The following is a 12,815-nucleotide window of genomic DNA, read 5'->3' as shown; positions in this document are numbered from 1 at the left end:
AATACTCATGAAAGAAATTGAGGAAGACACAAAGAAATGGAAAAACGTTCCATGCTCATGGATTGGAAGAACAAATATTGTGAAGATGTCAATGCTACGTAGAGCAATCTACACATTCAATGCAATCCCCATCAAAATACCATCCACTTTTTTCAAAGAAATGGAACAAATAATCCTAAAATTTGCTTGGAACCAGAAAAGACCCCAAATAGCCAGTGGTGGCATCACAGTTCTGGACTTCAAGCTCTATTACAAAGCTGTCATCATCAAGACAGTATGGTACTGGCACAAAAACAGACACATAGATAAATGGAACAGAATAGAGAGCCCAGAAATGGACCCTCAACTCTATGGTCAACTAATCTTCGACAAAGCAGGAAAGAATGTCCAATGGAAAAAAGACAGTCTCTTCAACAAGTGGTATTGGGAAAATTGGACAGCCACATGCAGAAGAATGAAACTGGACCATTTCCTTACACCACACACAAATATAGACTCCAAATGGTTGAAAGACCTAAATGTGAGACAGGAGTCCATCAAAATCCTAAAGGAGAACACAGGTAGCAACCTCTTTGACCTCAGCCCCAGCAACTTCTTCCTAGAAACATCACCAAAGGCAAGGGAAGCAAGGGCAAAAATGAACTATTGGGACTTCATCAAGATAAAAAGCTTTTGCACAGCAAAAGAAACAGTCCACAAAACCAAAAGACAACCGACAGAATGGGAGAAGATATTTTCAAATGACATATCAGATAAAGGGCTAGTATCCAAAATCTATAAAGAACTTATCAAACTCAACACCCAAAGAATAAATGATCCAATCAAGAAATGGGCAGAAGACATGAACAGACATTTTTCCAAAGAAGACATCGAAATGGCCAACAGACACATGAAAAAGTGCTCAACATCTCTCGGCATCAGGGAAATCCAAATCAAAACCTCAATGAGATATCACTTCACACCAGTCCAAATGGCTAAAATTAACAAGTCAGGAAATGACAGATGTTGTCAAGGATGCAGAAAAAGGGGAACCCTCCTACACTGTTGGTGGGAATGCAAGCTGGTGCAGCCACTCTGGAAAACAGTATGGAGGTTCCTCAAACAGTTGAAAATAGAGCTACCATACGATCCAGCAATTGCACTACTGGGTATCTACCCCAAACATACAAATGTTGGGATCCGAAGGGGTACATGAACCCCGATGTTTATAGCAGCAATGTCCACAATAGCCAAACTGTGGAAAGAGCCATGATGTCCATCAACAAATGAATGGATAAAGGAGATGTGGTATATACATACAATGAAATATTATGAAGCCATCAAAAGGAATGAGATCTTGCCATTTGCAACAACGTGGGTGGAACTGGAGAGTGTTATGCTGAGCGAAATAAGTCAATCAGAGAAAGACATGTATCATATGACCTCACTGATATGAGGAATTCTTAATCTCAGGAAACAAACTGAGGGTTGCTGGAGTGGTGGGGGGTGGGAAGGATGGGGTGGCTGGGTGATAGACATTGGGGAGGGTATGTGCTATGGTGAGCGCTGTGAATTGTGCAAGACTGTTGAATCACAGATCTGTACTTCTGAAACAAATAATAAATTATATGTTAAAAAAAAAAGAAAGTAGCAGGAGGGAAAGGATGAAGGGGGGGAAATCAGAGGGGGAGATGAACCATGAGAGACATGGACTCTGAAAAACAAAAAACAAACTGAGGGTTCTAGAGGGGAGAGGGGTGGGAGGATGGGTTAGCCTGGTGATGGGTATTAAAGAGGGCACGTTCTGCATGGAGCACTGGGTGTTATGCACAAACAATGAATCATGGAACACTACATCAAAAACTAATGATGTGATGTATGGTGATTAACATAACATAATAAAAAAAAAATACTATGTGGTGTTCCCAGGATTCTCCCCAGCCCCTCCCTTTGCATCTTATGTTTCCTATTGAATGGCCAGATACTGGATATAACCCTCCCCAAGCAGATCCTGGCACATATGGACACATTCAGGGGATGATAGCAGCAGGAAGGAAAATCCCCATAACCAACCAAGACGGGTAAGACAGACTTGTTTACAACTGCTCGTTAGCTGGGATGGTGGTAGGCAACACCATCCTTGTAACACCTGCATGATGGTGGAAGCCATTACAGATGGCTAGACTTAGTGCTAGTTTCTGGATAAGGGACTGTTGAAAAGAAAACCCCAAGCCCAAAATGGAGTCACTTATGTTAAGGGTATCACATCAGCAAACAAGACGTAATACCTAACCCAAATGCAGTTTCACCCTCCCCCAGAATGTAACCGTTAACCAGTCAACATGGAATTTCCTGGTCAGAACTGGGAAATATACTGATAGACCCTTTCTGTTCCCCTTAGAAAGGTGACCTTGCCTCAAACAATGCATTCTTCACAATAATTTCCTTTATTCCACTCCCTCTCTGCCTTTAAAAACCTTTCCTTTCTTGCACCCTGATGGACCTCCTTTCTATTTGCTAGAAGGGATACTGCCTAATTAATGAATCATTCAACAAAGTCAATTTGAATTTTTAAATTACTCAGTTGAGGGAGCCTGGGTGGCTCAGTTGGTTAAGCGACTGACTGCCTTTGGCTCAGGTCATGATCCTGGAGTCCCAGGATCAAGTCCCACATCAGACTTCCTGCTCAGCAGGGAGTCTGCTTCTCCCTCTGACCCTCTTCCCTCTCGTGCTCTCTCTCTCTCATTCTCTCTCTCTCAGATAAATAAACAAAATCTTAAAAAAATAAAAAAAATAAATTACTCAGTTGAATTTTTACTACTTAATGGAAGTCATCATAACAAGTGTTACCTTTTCTGAGGCATTCTGGGTCAACTATTATGCTGAGTGTTTAACATTCATGATCTCTAACCTAACATTACTGTAGGCATTATGATCCCCATATTAAGAAAAAGTAACCTATTCAAGGCCACGTAACTAGTAAATAGCAAAGCTGAGATTCAAATCAAATATATCTGGCTCAAATGTTGATACTCTTTCCATTACACAATTTGCTTTCTCTGAAAGGAAGTGGAAGGTATTTGTTCTGAGTTTGTTTTGTTTGGATGCAGCGGTATCCAAGGAGAAAAGAAGAGAGGAGATGTAGAAGAGGCAGGACAGGACCCATCCTCCCCTCTCTGCCCATATATAAGGGACTGGTTTTGAGGCTGTAAGGACAGAAACTCAGGTATGTTTATGAAACATAGGACAAGACTAAGTCCATGAAGCACTGCTTCCCTCTTAGAAAACAGAATGAGCACAGGCTCGAGGAGAAGCCATTCATCTCCCCTTACTGCCCTCTCCCCAGGTTTCAGACTTGTTTCGGGCTCAAAGTGTCCACTGGGTGCAGGGGATAATGTCTTAAAGAACCCCAGCTGCCGAGGCCTTGACAAGTCCCCTTGACAGAGAGGCTCAAGAGGAAAGAACATGAGCAAATTCATTCCTGAGCCCATATAAGATGCCACCACCTTGAGGATGCCCAGAAATAGCTGGGGAGGAATTTAAGCACCCTCGTGGGCCATGGGAGTTAAGGTCTTGTCCAACAGGTGAAGGCTTGGAGCCATGGAGATAGAGATGTAAATATTAACTGACCTTATTTATACTCATGAACTACTGAATCCAGGGGGTGTGGAATAATTGCTAATCCACTTGTTCTTTCTTTGGACGCCAATCGCCCTGGCTCTGGTTCTGGGTCACTGCCATTAAACCGATGGCTTCAAGCCTGAATCCACTCCTGCCCCTCAATGAGAAGTACAAGGTCTGGCTTTTTTTCCTGGCCCTCTACTGACTACTTGATCTCCCCTGTCTGGGCTTAGTTTCCTACACTTGGATTCAGCTTATTTGCCTGCTCTCCTGAAGACTGGACTCTGCTTTCCCATTTGAATCTTTCTTACTCCTAGTGTGCTATCATAGAAAATATATATTTGGTCTTTATCTTCTTGGGCCTGGCACAGAGCTTTTAAATTTCCTGAGGATAATAATGTCTTTTGTATACTGATGAAATAACTCAGGCAGGGCTCCTAAGTCACTTCAAGATCAGTGGTTAGAGCTAGAGAAAACAATCATGCAGTTAGAGAATTAGAACTTTCAGCTGTACTCCCTGACCTCCAGGGAGGGGAGAGGGGCTGGAGATTGAATTCAATCACTGATGATTTAATCAACTGTGCCCACAGAATAAAACTTCAATAAAAACTCTGAAACAACCAGGCTAAATTCACCAGATAAGTGAACACATCAAAGCGATGGGAGGGCATGGAAATTCTGCACACCCCCTGCCCCCAAATCTTACCTGATGTATCTCATCCAAATGCCTATTACTGAATCATATCCTTTACAATAAACTCAGGCACAATGGATCACTGCCCAATGTCATCATGAGTAAAGCGCTGTCTGAGTTCTGACTTGTTCTAGTGAATTATTGAACCTGAGGAAGGGTATCACGGGAATCCCTGAATTTGTAGTTGGGTTGCCTAGAGATCCCATTTGTACCTGGCCCCTCAAGTGGGGCAGTCTTGTAGGACTGAACCCTTAACTTCTAGGGTCTGTGCTAACTCTTGGTAGTTAGTGTCAGCTGGAGAATTAGGGAATTGATTGTTTTTGGGAAAATGGCAAAACACCCATCATAAGTAGGTTGTTGACATTCATTTTAAGTGTATTCAACATTCCCACACTGCCAGATGGTAAGGATATTCTTGAAGCCTTGGTGAAAACACCGACAAACACGTGCGGGAATCGCTGCAGAGTCATCAGATAAGAAGTACCTCAGGGAAGAAGGGAAGAAGAAAACACCCTTCCATCCAGCCCATAGCCATCATCATCTCTCATCTGGCTTGTTACAATAGCCCAGAATGATGACCCCACTTCTACACCTGGCCTTCTCCATAGCAGCTAGGGATCCTTTAAACATATAAGTCAGAGCATATCACTCCTTAAAACCCTGCAATGGATTCCTATTTCCTTTATGGTGACCTCGTGCCCAGCTTCCTCTTCAATCACACCATCAACTCGCCTTCACTCACTTCGCTCCAGCATGCCCACCACCTCTTTATTCTTGGAACATGCTAGGCAGCTCCCACCTAGGCGCTTTGCTTGGGTTTCCCCTGCCTGGAACGTTCTTCCCCTATATGATTATGATTATTCCTTTCTCTCCTTCAAGAAGATTTCATCTTCTCTGTGAAGTCTGTCCTGACCTTCCTATGTAAAATTGTGACACACATTCCTGTACAACACCATCAGACTCCCTCCTCCTTTTCTTGGCCTACCATTCCTTTTGTTCCATCATGTAAGATATCCATATAATTTAATTATGTATTACATTTATTATTTGTTTCCTATCTTTCCCTGCTAGAATGTAAGATTCATAAAAGTCAGTATCTATATCAATTTCATTCCCTGATGTATTCCAAGTACCTGGCACATAATAAATGCTCAGTACGTGTTAGTTGAGTGAATGATTTTAAGAGCAGAGGTTTATTTGGAGGATCCTAACTGAAAGTGTTCCCCTGTAATCCCCAGGTTAGATGTAGAGCCAGACACACTTGTAGACCCTGGAGGAAGATGGGAGAGGCAGGTCCAGGCACCCTGGGCTTGAACCAGCTTGAACCTGGACTCTCTCCATGACCAAACTTTAGAAGGCACCTCTGAGCCCTCTTTTCAATGAGGCCTTGCCCTTGGGCTCTGTCTCCCACCTACCTAACCCAGTTTTAACAAGAATCCTGCTAAATCAGTTTAGCAAAAATCTCCGTACCTTTAATATCTGATTACCCTCAATATTTAATCAAATACCCTGATACCTGATCACCCTGTCCTGCCTTCAGCAAGAATTCTGTCAAGTTGCATTAGCCAGAATCCCCTTACACTGGATATCACCTCTTATTAATTGTCCATCCTCTGGTCCCCTCACTCTGCTCATTGGCTATAAACCCCCAGTTGCCTTTGCTGTATTTAGATTTGAGCCCAATCTCTCGCCCCTGTTGCAACAGTCTTGACACCTCTTGCAATAGTCCTGAATGAAGTCTTCCTTACCACTTTAACAAGAGTCAGAAAAATTTTTTCTTTAACTTACCCTATGAGTTTGAGCAAGTCACATAATTTCAGTTTTCTTATCTATCAAACAAAACTCATAAGAAATTATCTCAGACATCACCACCAGCCTGAATCAATACCAAATCTGCGAAGCTCCTTAGCACACTGTAACTAGAACTGTTTCCTAGGCATCTTAGGGGACAGTTTCCCCAAATCCTTCCATATCCTGGATTCTGCTTCTACCCTGGCACATACTAAGGCTCCAGACTCTTCCTGATGGCCATGGAGAGAGAACCAATCCCAAAGCAGCCTTCAACAAGTGAGATTAAGTCTCAACTTTTAGTTTAAATATCCAGATGGTATATCCAATAATACATCTGCCTTTATTTTAGCATAACACTTGATATTGCTTATTAAATAGACAATCTAACTTCTTTTCCCAAAATATTTACATAAAGGCAGTACCCTAGGAAGGGCCTGAGCTGTTGATGCCATGAGTGAGTGAGCCCCCACTACACATGCACACCTCTGGGAACTTGGGCTACAATGTCCCAGAGCTCAAGAAACCTGGACTGGATCTTTTTCAGCTTTAAAAATTATTATCTTGCCACAGGAACAAGGAGACCAGGCAATCAAGTTTTATAGATTTATGGTCTTAATAAGATAGGTTTTAAATGCCTTAATAAAAGTGTGTGCTTACAAAAATAACCTTAAGATTGATGTTTTGACCCTCAACCCATGTACTCCACTCTGTGTACTCACACACTTGCGATATCCAGTCACTGACATTCTGGCTTTAAGTAAATAAGTAAATAAGCCTTAAGTAAAACAAATACATCAGTTCTGAGAAAATTCTACAGTACCAAAGCCTACATAATCTGCAAAGATACACCCAAAGTTAATATACTTTTTTTAGCTATAAATAGAATTTATCAGACAGTGACTTCAAAGACAATTGAATCTGTTGGTTTTTTTCAACATCTGTTAGATGCTTCAAATCAATCCTGATTGTTGAAAAGTTATACTTTAGTGACAGAATCAGTGATTCTACTACACAAACACTACTCTTTAAAATAAATTTATAAATGATATTATGTCCAACAAATCAGTCAACTGCCAAGTTGTATGAAAATGAATTCACCTTTAGTTTGAAAAACATCTTTCACAACTGAGAAGGCATTATATAGAAGTACTTTAAAAGGTAAAAAAAGAAAAATCCACAAATTGTGAGATAGCATGTATGGTGCTACATAAGTATGTTTCTCTCATATTTAAACAATTTAGCATCAGTAATATTATCTTAGATGTCTTAGAGCCTTCTTTTTATATTAGAAAATACAGAAAATAGTCAAATATTCCAATTGGCCAATAAAAACCAAATCCATTAAGTAGTCTCAACACTTGTGTGCATTCACATATTTAAATAACAAGCAGTCACAAAAGTAATCCTCATTTGCTTAAGGAGGCAAGTTCCATTGAAAAAGTTACACTTACCTCCACTGTCAAATGAATAAAACATATAAAAATTTTTACTTTGGAAAGTTTTGAAAGTGAAAAACAAATACTGGGCTTTTTTTCAACGTTTCAAATTTGGCTTGCCAAATTTGGCTTGCCGAACTTGCCAAAGCCAAATTTGAAAAGTCTTTTCATCTGTTGATATCATTAGGTTAGAAGATGTAAAGACTTACCTGGTCTCTATGGCACTAAAATTTTATCTACTGAGCATACTACTTAAATACAGCATTCAAAATCAATGAAAGAGTGTTTTGTTATATGCTTAAGAAAAAAAGAACACATAGAAATTTAAGGGATAATTATAAATATTATATTTTTGCTTAAATCCTCAAGCTTATATATGTTCTTATTAAACAGCAACTAAATTTGAGGAAAGGAGTGAAATTTATTCTTACCAAAGTTCACAAAGTAAATGCAGACTGTGCTCTCTCTCTCTCTCTTTCTCCTTTCCCAGGTTATTTGCTACAATTTCAGGTACTTCACAGTTTTTTATTTAATAATCACAAGGCCCCAGTAAGAGGTACTAGCATATGCTGAAGTATCTATAGTTTCATCTCCAGAAAGTTTTCATCTGTTTGTGCCTATCTATGTTTCATTTGGGAAAACCCAATAAGCTTTAAAAAAATCAGTGTAAATTGTTGTAACTTAAAACTTTAACTCATTTACCTATTATCCTTGGTCTCCATTATCACTTCTGTAATACGAGTCTGTGAAAATCATGGAATTATTTTTCAGTCTTCGAAGTCTTTCCTTTGTATTTCCTTTAAATGTGTACTCCAAGCTTAGCTCTGCCTGGCCGGTGAGAAGCCTGTATTCCCCTCAGTGTTCATTCATCATCTGATGCCCGGAAGCATTGCTGCGTTTTGTTGTGTTCCTTCGGGTAAGACTCTCCAGTCCGAACGTGGTTGCCTCCTTGGGTTATGCCTTCTGATCTGGCCACCCACAGAAGTTCTTCAGGTAAAATAGTACTGAGTAGGTAACGGTTTGGGGCTTTTCTCCACAGCAGAAATAAGCTATTTTCATCTGAGAATCTCCTGTATTTCTTTTTGAAGGTGGTGAGGAAAAATGTTGTAGAAGCTCTCGGGCTCTGTGCTGCTCACCCTCATCTCAGCAGATGTGACACACTCGCTGGCAAGAGCCTTTCTTCTTGCTCTAGCGATACCCGCATCACTTTTGGATTCTGAAAGAAAAACCAAGGAAGGCTCAAGGAAGGAGTAGGGAAAAGTACTCAGAGTAAATGCACTAAAAATGTAATTTCTCGTGGAAGACAGCCATGGTTCTTATTTCCAGCGACTTTCTAATTATAAACTGCTGGTTGCACTAGAGCCCTGCCAAATCGCATGGCATTTATCCCTCACCTCACAACCAACAAATGCACATGTGTAACTACACATGGTGAGCTCTATAAATAAAAAACATGAATACTTAATTTAGTTTCATGTTCTCACTCCCCAGGCGTTTCTTCTCATTTCTCTATTTTCCTGGCTTCTTCTAAGTGAAATACGTACTTCACATGATGTGCCTTTTTTCAGAAATAAGACCTTTAAATCCAAAGGTACAACTTTACATATAACTCATGTTTGAAAGCAAAACATCTATATAAGGAAAAGAAAAGAAAATGTGTCTATCTGAAAGTCTTTTTCTTTTTTAGTAATATTCCCAATAACCACTGGTGACTCCCAATAGTCTTAACATTTTAAGAAAAAACTAGGAAGATAAAGGACAAACTGTGGCAAGAGTGATAAGCCAGAGGGACACATGAGATTGAATTTTCTAGCCATTCATACAACTCTCACACATATAAATGCTTGATAATTTTCAAGGTGCTCTCTTAGCACCACACTTAAATGGTTCTTTGAGGTGGAGAGAACGAGAGAGGTAGAATTGCTGTACGTTAAAGAAACTTGGATGCGGGAAGGTGAGGAACTGTGTCCAAGCTCACTCAACTAGGAACTGCTAATTAGAAACTGGAACACCAGCTCCTGAATTCCTATTCTCCTTGTGTTTGCCGACAATATTTCATTCTTGACAAACATAACTTAGAGACGGTAATGTAAGCTTAACTTATAACACTAGAGATTCTTGGCTTCATGAAAACCCAGGAAAATAATGTAAAACTCACTGTAAATTATTCCCTGAAAACACTTTCCCAATAACATGTTATAATAAAAATATTAACAGACATCAGGAGTGAGATTAATTAAAACAAACCAATCCAAAATCTTAATTATTCTTTCATATAAAATCATATATAATGAAATCTGGTTGCCATGTGTCAAAAATTAGAGAAATTGTAGATTTGAATTTATAATTAGGGGCCCCTGGGTGGCTCAGACAGTTAAGCATCTGCCTTTGGCTCAAGTCATGACTCCAGGTCCTGAGATCGAGCCCCATGTCGGGCTCCCTGCTCAGTGAGGAATCTGCTTCTCTCTCTCCCTCTGCCTGCCACTCCCCCTGCTTGTGCTCTCTCCCTCTCTCTGTTAAATAAATAAATAAATAAATAACAACCCTGAGAATAGGACTTAATCCAAATTATGTCTTCTAAATAAAAAAGATTTTGTCAATTAAAATGTCATTTTAAGTATAACCATAAAATATAAATGTATCATACAACACAGGTTTTATATAAAGTTTATGATAAAATGTGAAATTCTAAGGGAAATCTGGAATTAGTTATACTTGAATAGAGACCCTCTAGGCTTGGCCTTCAGCCTGCACAGTTTCTCGGCTCATGATGTTCTGCTTCTGTGGGAGCGTTAGAGAGAAATAGAAGCATGGATTTCAGTGGAACACTGCACGTTCATGCTCATTAACCTCACTCGATGAGTTTCCATCTCTAATTCCAGTTTGCCAATATCTTTTAAAGCACACACTCTGAAATCTACAACATTAATCAGCTCTATATCACCTAGCATGTTTGGTAAAATTGCTACACAATGTAGAAGCCTGTGACAAATTATTTTGACCTTCCTACAGATGGACAATGATAAATTCATCACAAAACAATCTTCGAATAGTTTTTCCTACATAACTCTGAACCCTAATGAAAGTGCTATCATCAAACACATATATTTTTCTCAATGATAACAGGATACAATGACTTTGCCCAATATATCACCAAGGCCAAGATATAGTCTTTCTCCTGATCCCTCTGCAGAGCTGTCAGTCTAAAAATTTTGTCAAAGAGGAAAGTATATTAACATGACATGACATGCTCTTGATGAACCCATGCTGGGTCCTAGGGATAACTGTGTCCTTCTCTAACAGCTCCTTAATTCTCTCTAGTAATACAGTCTTCAGTTTTAATATCACTTCTATAATTAACATCTAACCCCCAATTTAGAATTCCAAAAACTATTATTCCCTTTTGGGCACTGAAACATTTGTACATGTGCATCTCTCCAGGACTTTTCTTCTCTAACTGTTCCAAAATTACCCCCTGGGAAAAGGTAGATAATAGGCAATGTGCTTGATGATACTGTAACAGCATCATGGGATGACAGTTGGGAGCTACATTTGTGGTGAACACAGCATAATGTATAGACTTGTTGAATCACTATGTTCTACACCTGAAACTGATGTAACATTGTGTGTCAACTATACTCAAATTTTAAAATTAATAAAAAGAAACAAAGAACTTACCCCCTGTGATTAACGATTGTATATGCATGTGGATGAGAGAAGACGATGTGTTGCCTGGAACACCAGTTTCCCCAACACCAGTCACTGATGAGTCACCCTCATGATTTTGTTCCTATTTGAGATACAACATACCACTCTGGGGATCTTTGGCCTATATGTGTGCCACCTATTGGATCATTACTTAGGATTTTTCCTTAATTAGTCTCTACCTAAATAAGTGAAAGGAAACTCCCTGTTCACAACATAAATGGAAACCTAATACCATGGGCCACAAATAGAGGGTAACTCTAAAGATAAATGAAATGAATACAAAACAAAAGGAATCTTTCAATCCCGGTGGAGCAAGATGGCGGAGGAGTAGGAGACCTGGATTTCATCTGGTCTCAGGAATTCAGCTGAATAGGGATCAAAGCATTCTGAACACCTACGAACTCAACAGGAGATCGAAGAAAAGAATAGCAACAACTCTCTGAACAGAAAAGCGACCACTTTCTGGAAGGTAGGACGTGCGGAGAAGTGAATCTGAGGCGATATTCGGGAGGTTAGACGGCGGGGGAGGGGGCCTCCATCGGCCGCTTCTGGCAAGTGATAGAGCCGCCGAGCACAAAATCGGACCTTTTAGAAGCCGGCTCCGCTGAGGGACGTCGCTCCAGTGGCTAAGCGGGGGGTGGAACCCTCACGGGACTGTGTGGTCTCAGGACCCTCGGGGTCACAGAAAGACGGGGGGTGCCTGAGTGCGGCAGAGCTCCCAGGTATCGGAGCGGGGAAGCCGGCTGCAGAGACGGAGCCGAGGCGCGGGCTCTCAGCTCGGGGTGGCCATAAACTGTGATCCGCGGCCCAGTCGGGCCACTGCTCCTCCAGCAGGGACCCAACAAGCGGCAGATCCAGGGAGACTCCCCTTCCTCCCCAGGAGGAGCGGTGCAGGAGTGCACTGCAGGGATCTGCTTGGTTTGGAGACTCCAAACGGGGTCGAGTGCCAGAGATAGAAACGCTCGGTCACAGACCGGGTGAGCACGGAGTGTGGCCAGAGATGGGAAGACGGGAGTGACTGACTGCTTTTCTCTGGGGGCAACTGAGGAGTGGGGCCCCGAGTTCTCGACTCCTCCAGGGCGGAAATTGGGAGGCCGCCATTTTCACTGTCATCCTCCAACGCTGTACGGAGAGCTTGCAGGGAACGAAAGCTCCTGAGAGCAAACACGAGCAGATGGCTTAGCCGGGACCAGCAAGGGCTGGGCAATTCCACCTCCGGCAAAGACGTTTGGGAACCACGGCAACAGGCCCCTCCCCCAGAAGATCAGCATGAACAGCCAGCCAAGACCAAGTTTACCCATCAATGAGAATGGCAGAACTCCAGCGCTAGGGGAATACTGCACGTAGAATTCATGGCTTTTTTACCATGATTCATTAGTCTTTCAAAAGTTAATTTTTTTTGAACTTTTCTTTTTCCCTTTTTCAACCAAAATCTTATCAATCCCTTTTTTTAAAAAAAAACACTTTTATTTTCCATTTTTAGAGTCATATTCTATCCCTTCATAGTAGTTACCCTTATTTTTGGCATATATATATAAGTTGTTCTCTCTTTAAAATTTTGAGATACAGTTTCTTCTAACAGATCA

General features: G+C 41.0%; 1 protein-coding gene and 2 long non-coding RNA genes across 3 annotated transcripts in view; 2 read left to right on the top strand and 1 right to left on the bottom strand.

Annotated features, from left to right (window-relative positions):
• Nucleotides 1-4,791, top strand: part of LOC112826850 (uncharacterized) — a 33,178-nt gene extending 28,387 nt beyond the window's left edge. The window contains exons 2-3 of the long non-coding RNA XR_003209064.2: nt 3,046-3,205; nt 4,695-4,791. This is a non-coding gene — a long non-coding RNA (uncharacterized lncRNA). The remainder of the gene's footprint in view (nt 1-3,045; nt 3,206-4,694) is intronic.
• The window catches only part of SACS (sacsin molecular chaperone), an 83,461-nt gene extending 75,111 nt beyond the window's left edge, over nt 1-8,350 (bottom strand). Inside the window, exon 1 of the mRNA XM_073894782.1 lies at nt 8,224-8,350. Coding sequence (XP_073750883.1) covers nt 8,224-8,243 — 20 coding nt within the window. The 5' untranslated portion in view covers nt 8,244-8,350. The remainder of the gene's footprint in view (nt 1-8,223) is intronic.
• Nucleotides 8,351-8,377: 27 nt separating this feature from the next.
• Nucleotides 8,378-8,986, top strand: LOC141373137 (uncharacterized). Its single transcript, XR_012378838.1, has 2 exons — nt 8,378-8,514; nt 8,610-8,986. It is a non-coding gene; the product is annotated as an uncharacterized lncRNA (long non-coding RNA).
• The last annotated feature ends 3,829 nt before the right edge of the window (nt 8,987-12,815 follow it).

This window comes from Callorhinus ursinus, unplaced genomic scaffold, assembly GCF_003265705.2.
Source record: "Callorhinus ursinus isolate GAN/ISIS: 27379988/994484 unplaced genomic scaffold, GSC_fseal_2.0 scaffold7, whole genome shotgun sequence".
Lineage (NCBI taxonomy): Eukaryota > Metazoa > Chordata > Mammalia > Carnivora > Otariidae > Callorhinus > Callorhinus ursinus.
This window is presented reverse-complemented; position numbering and strand designations above follow the sequence as displayed.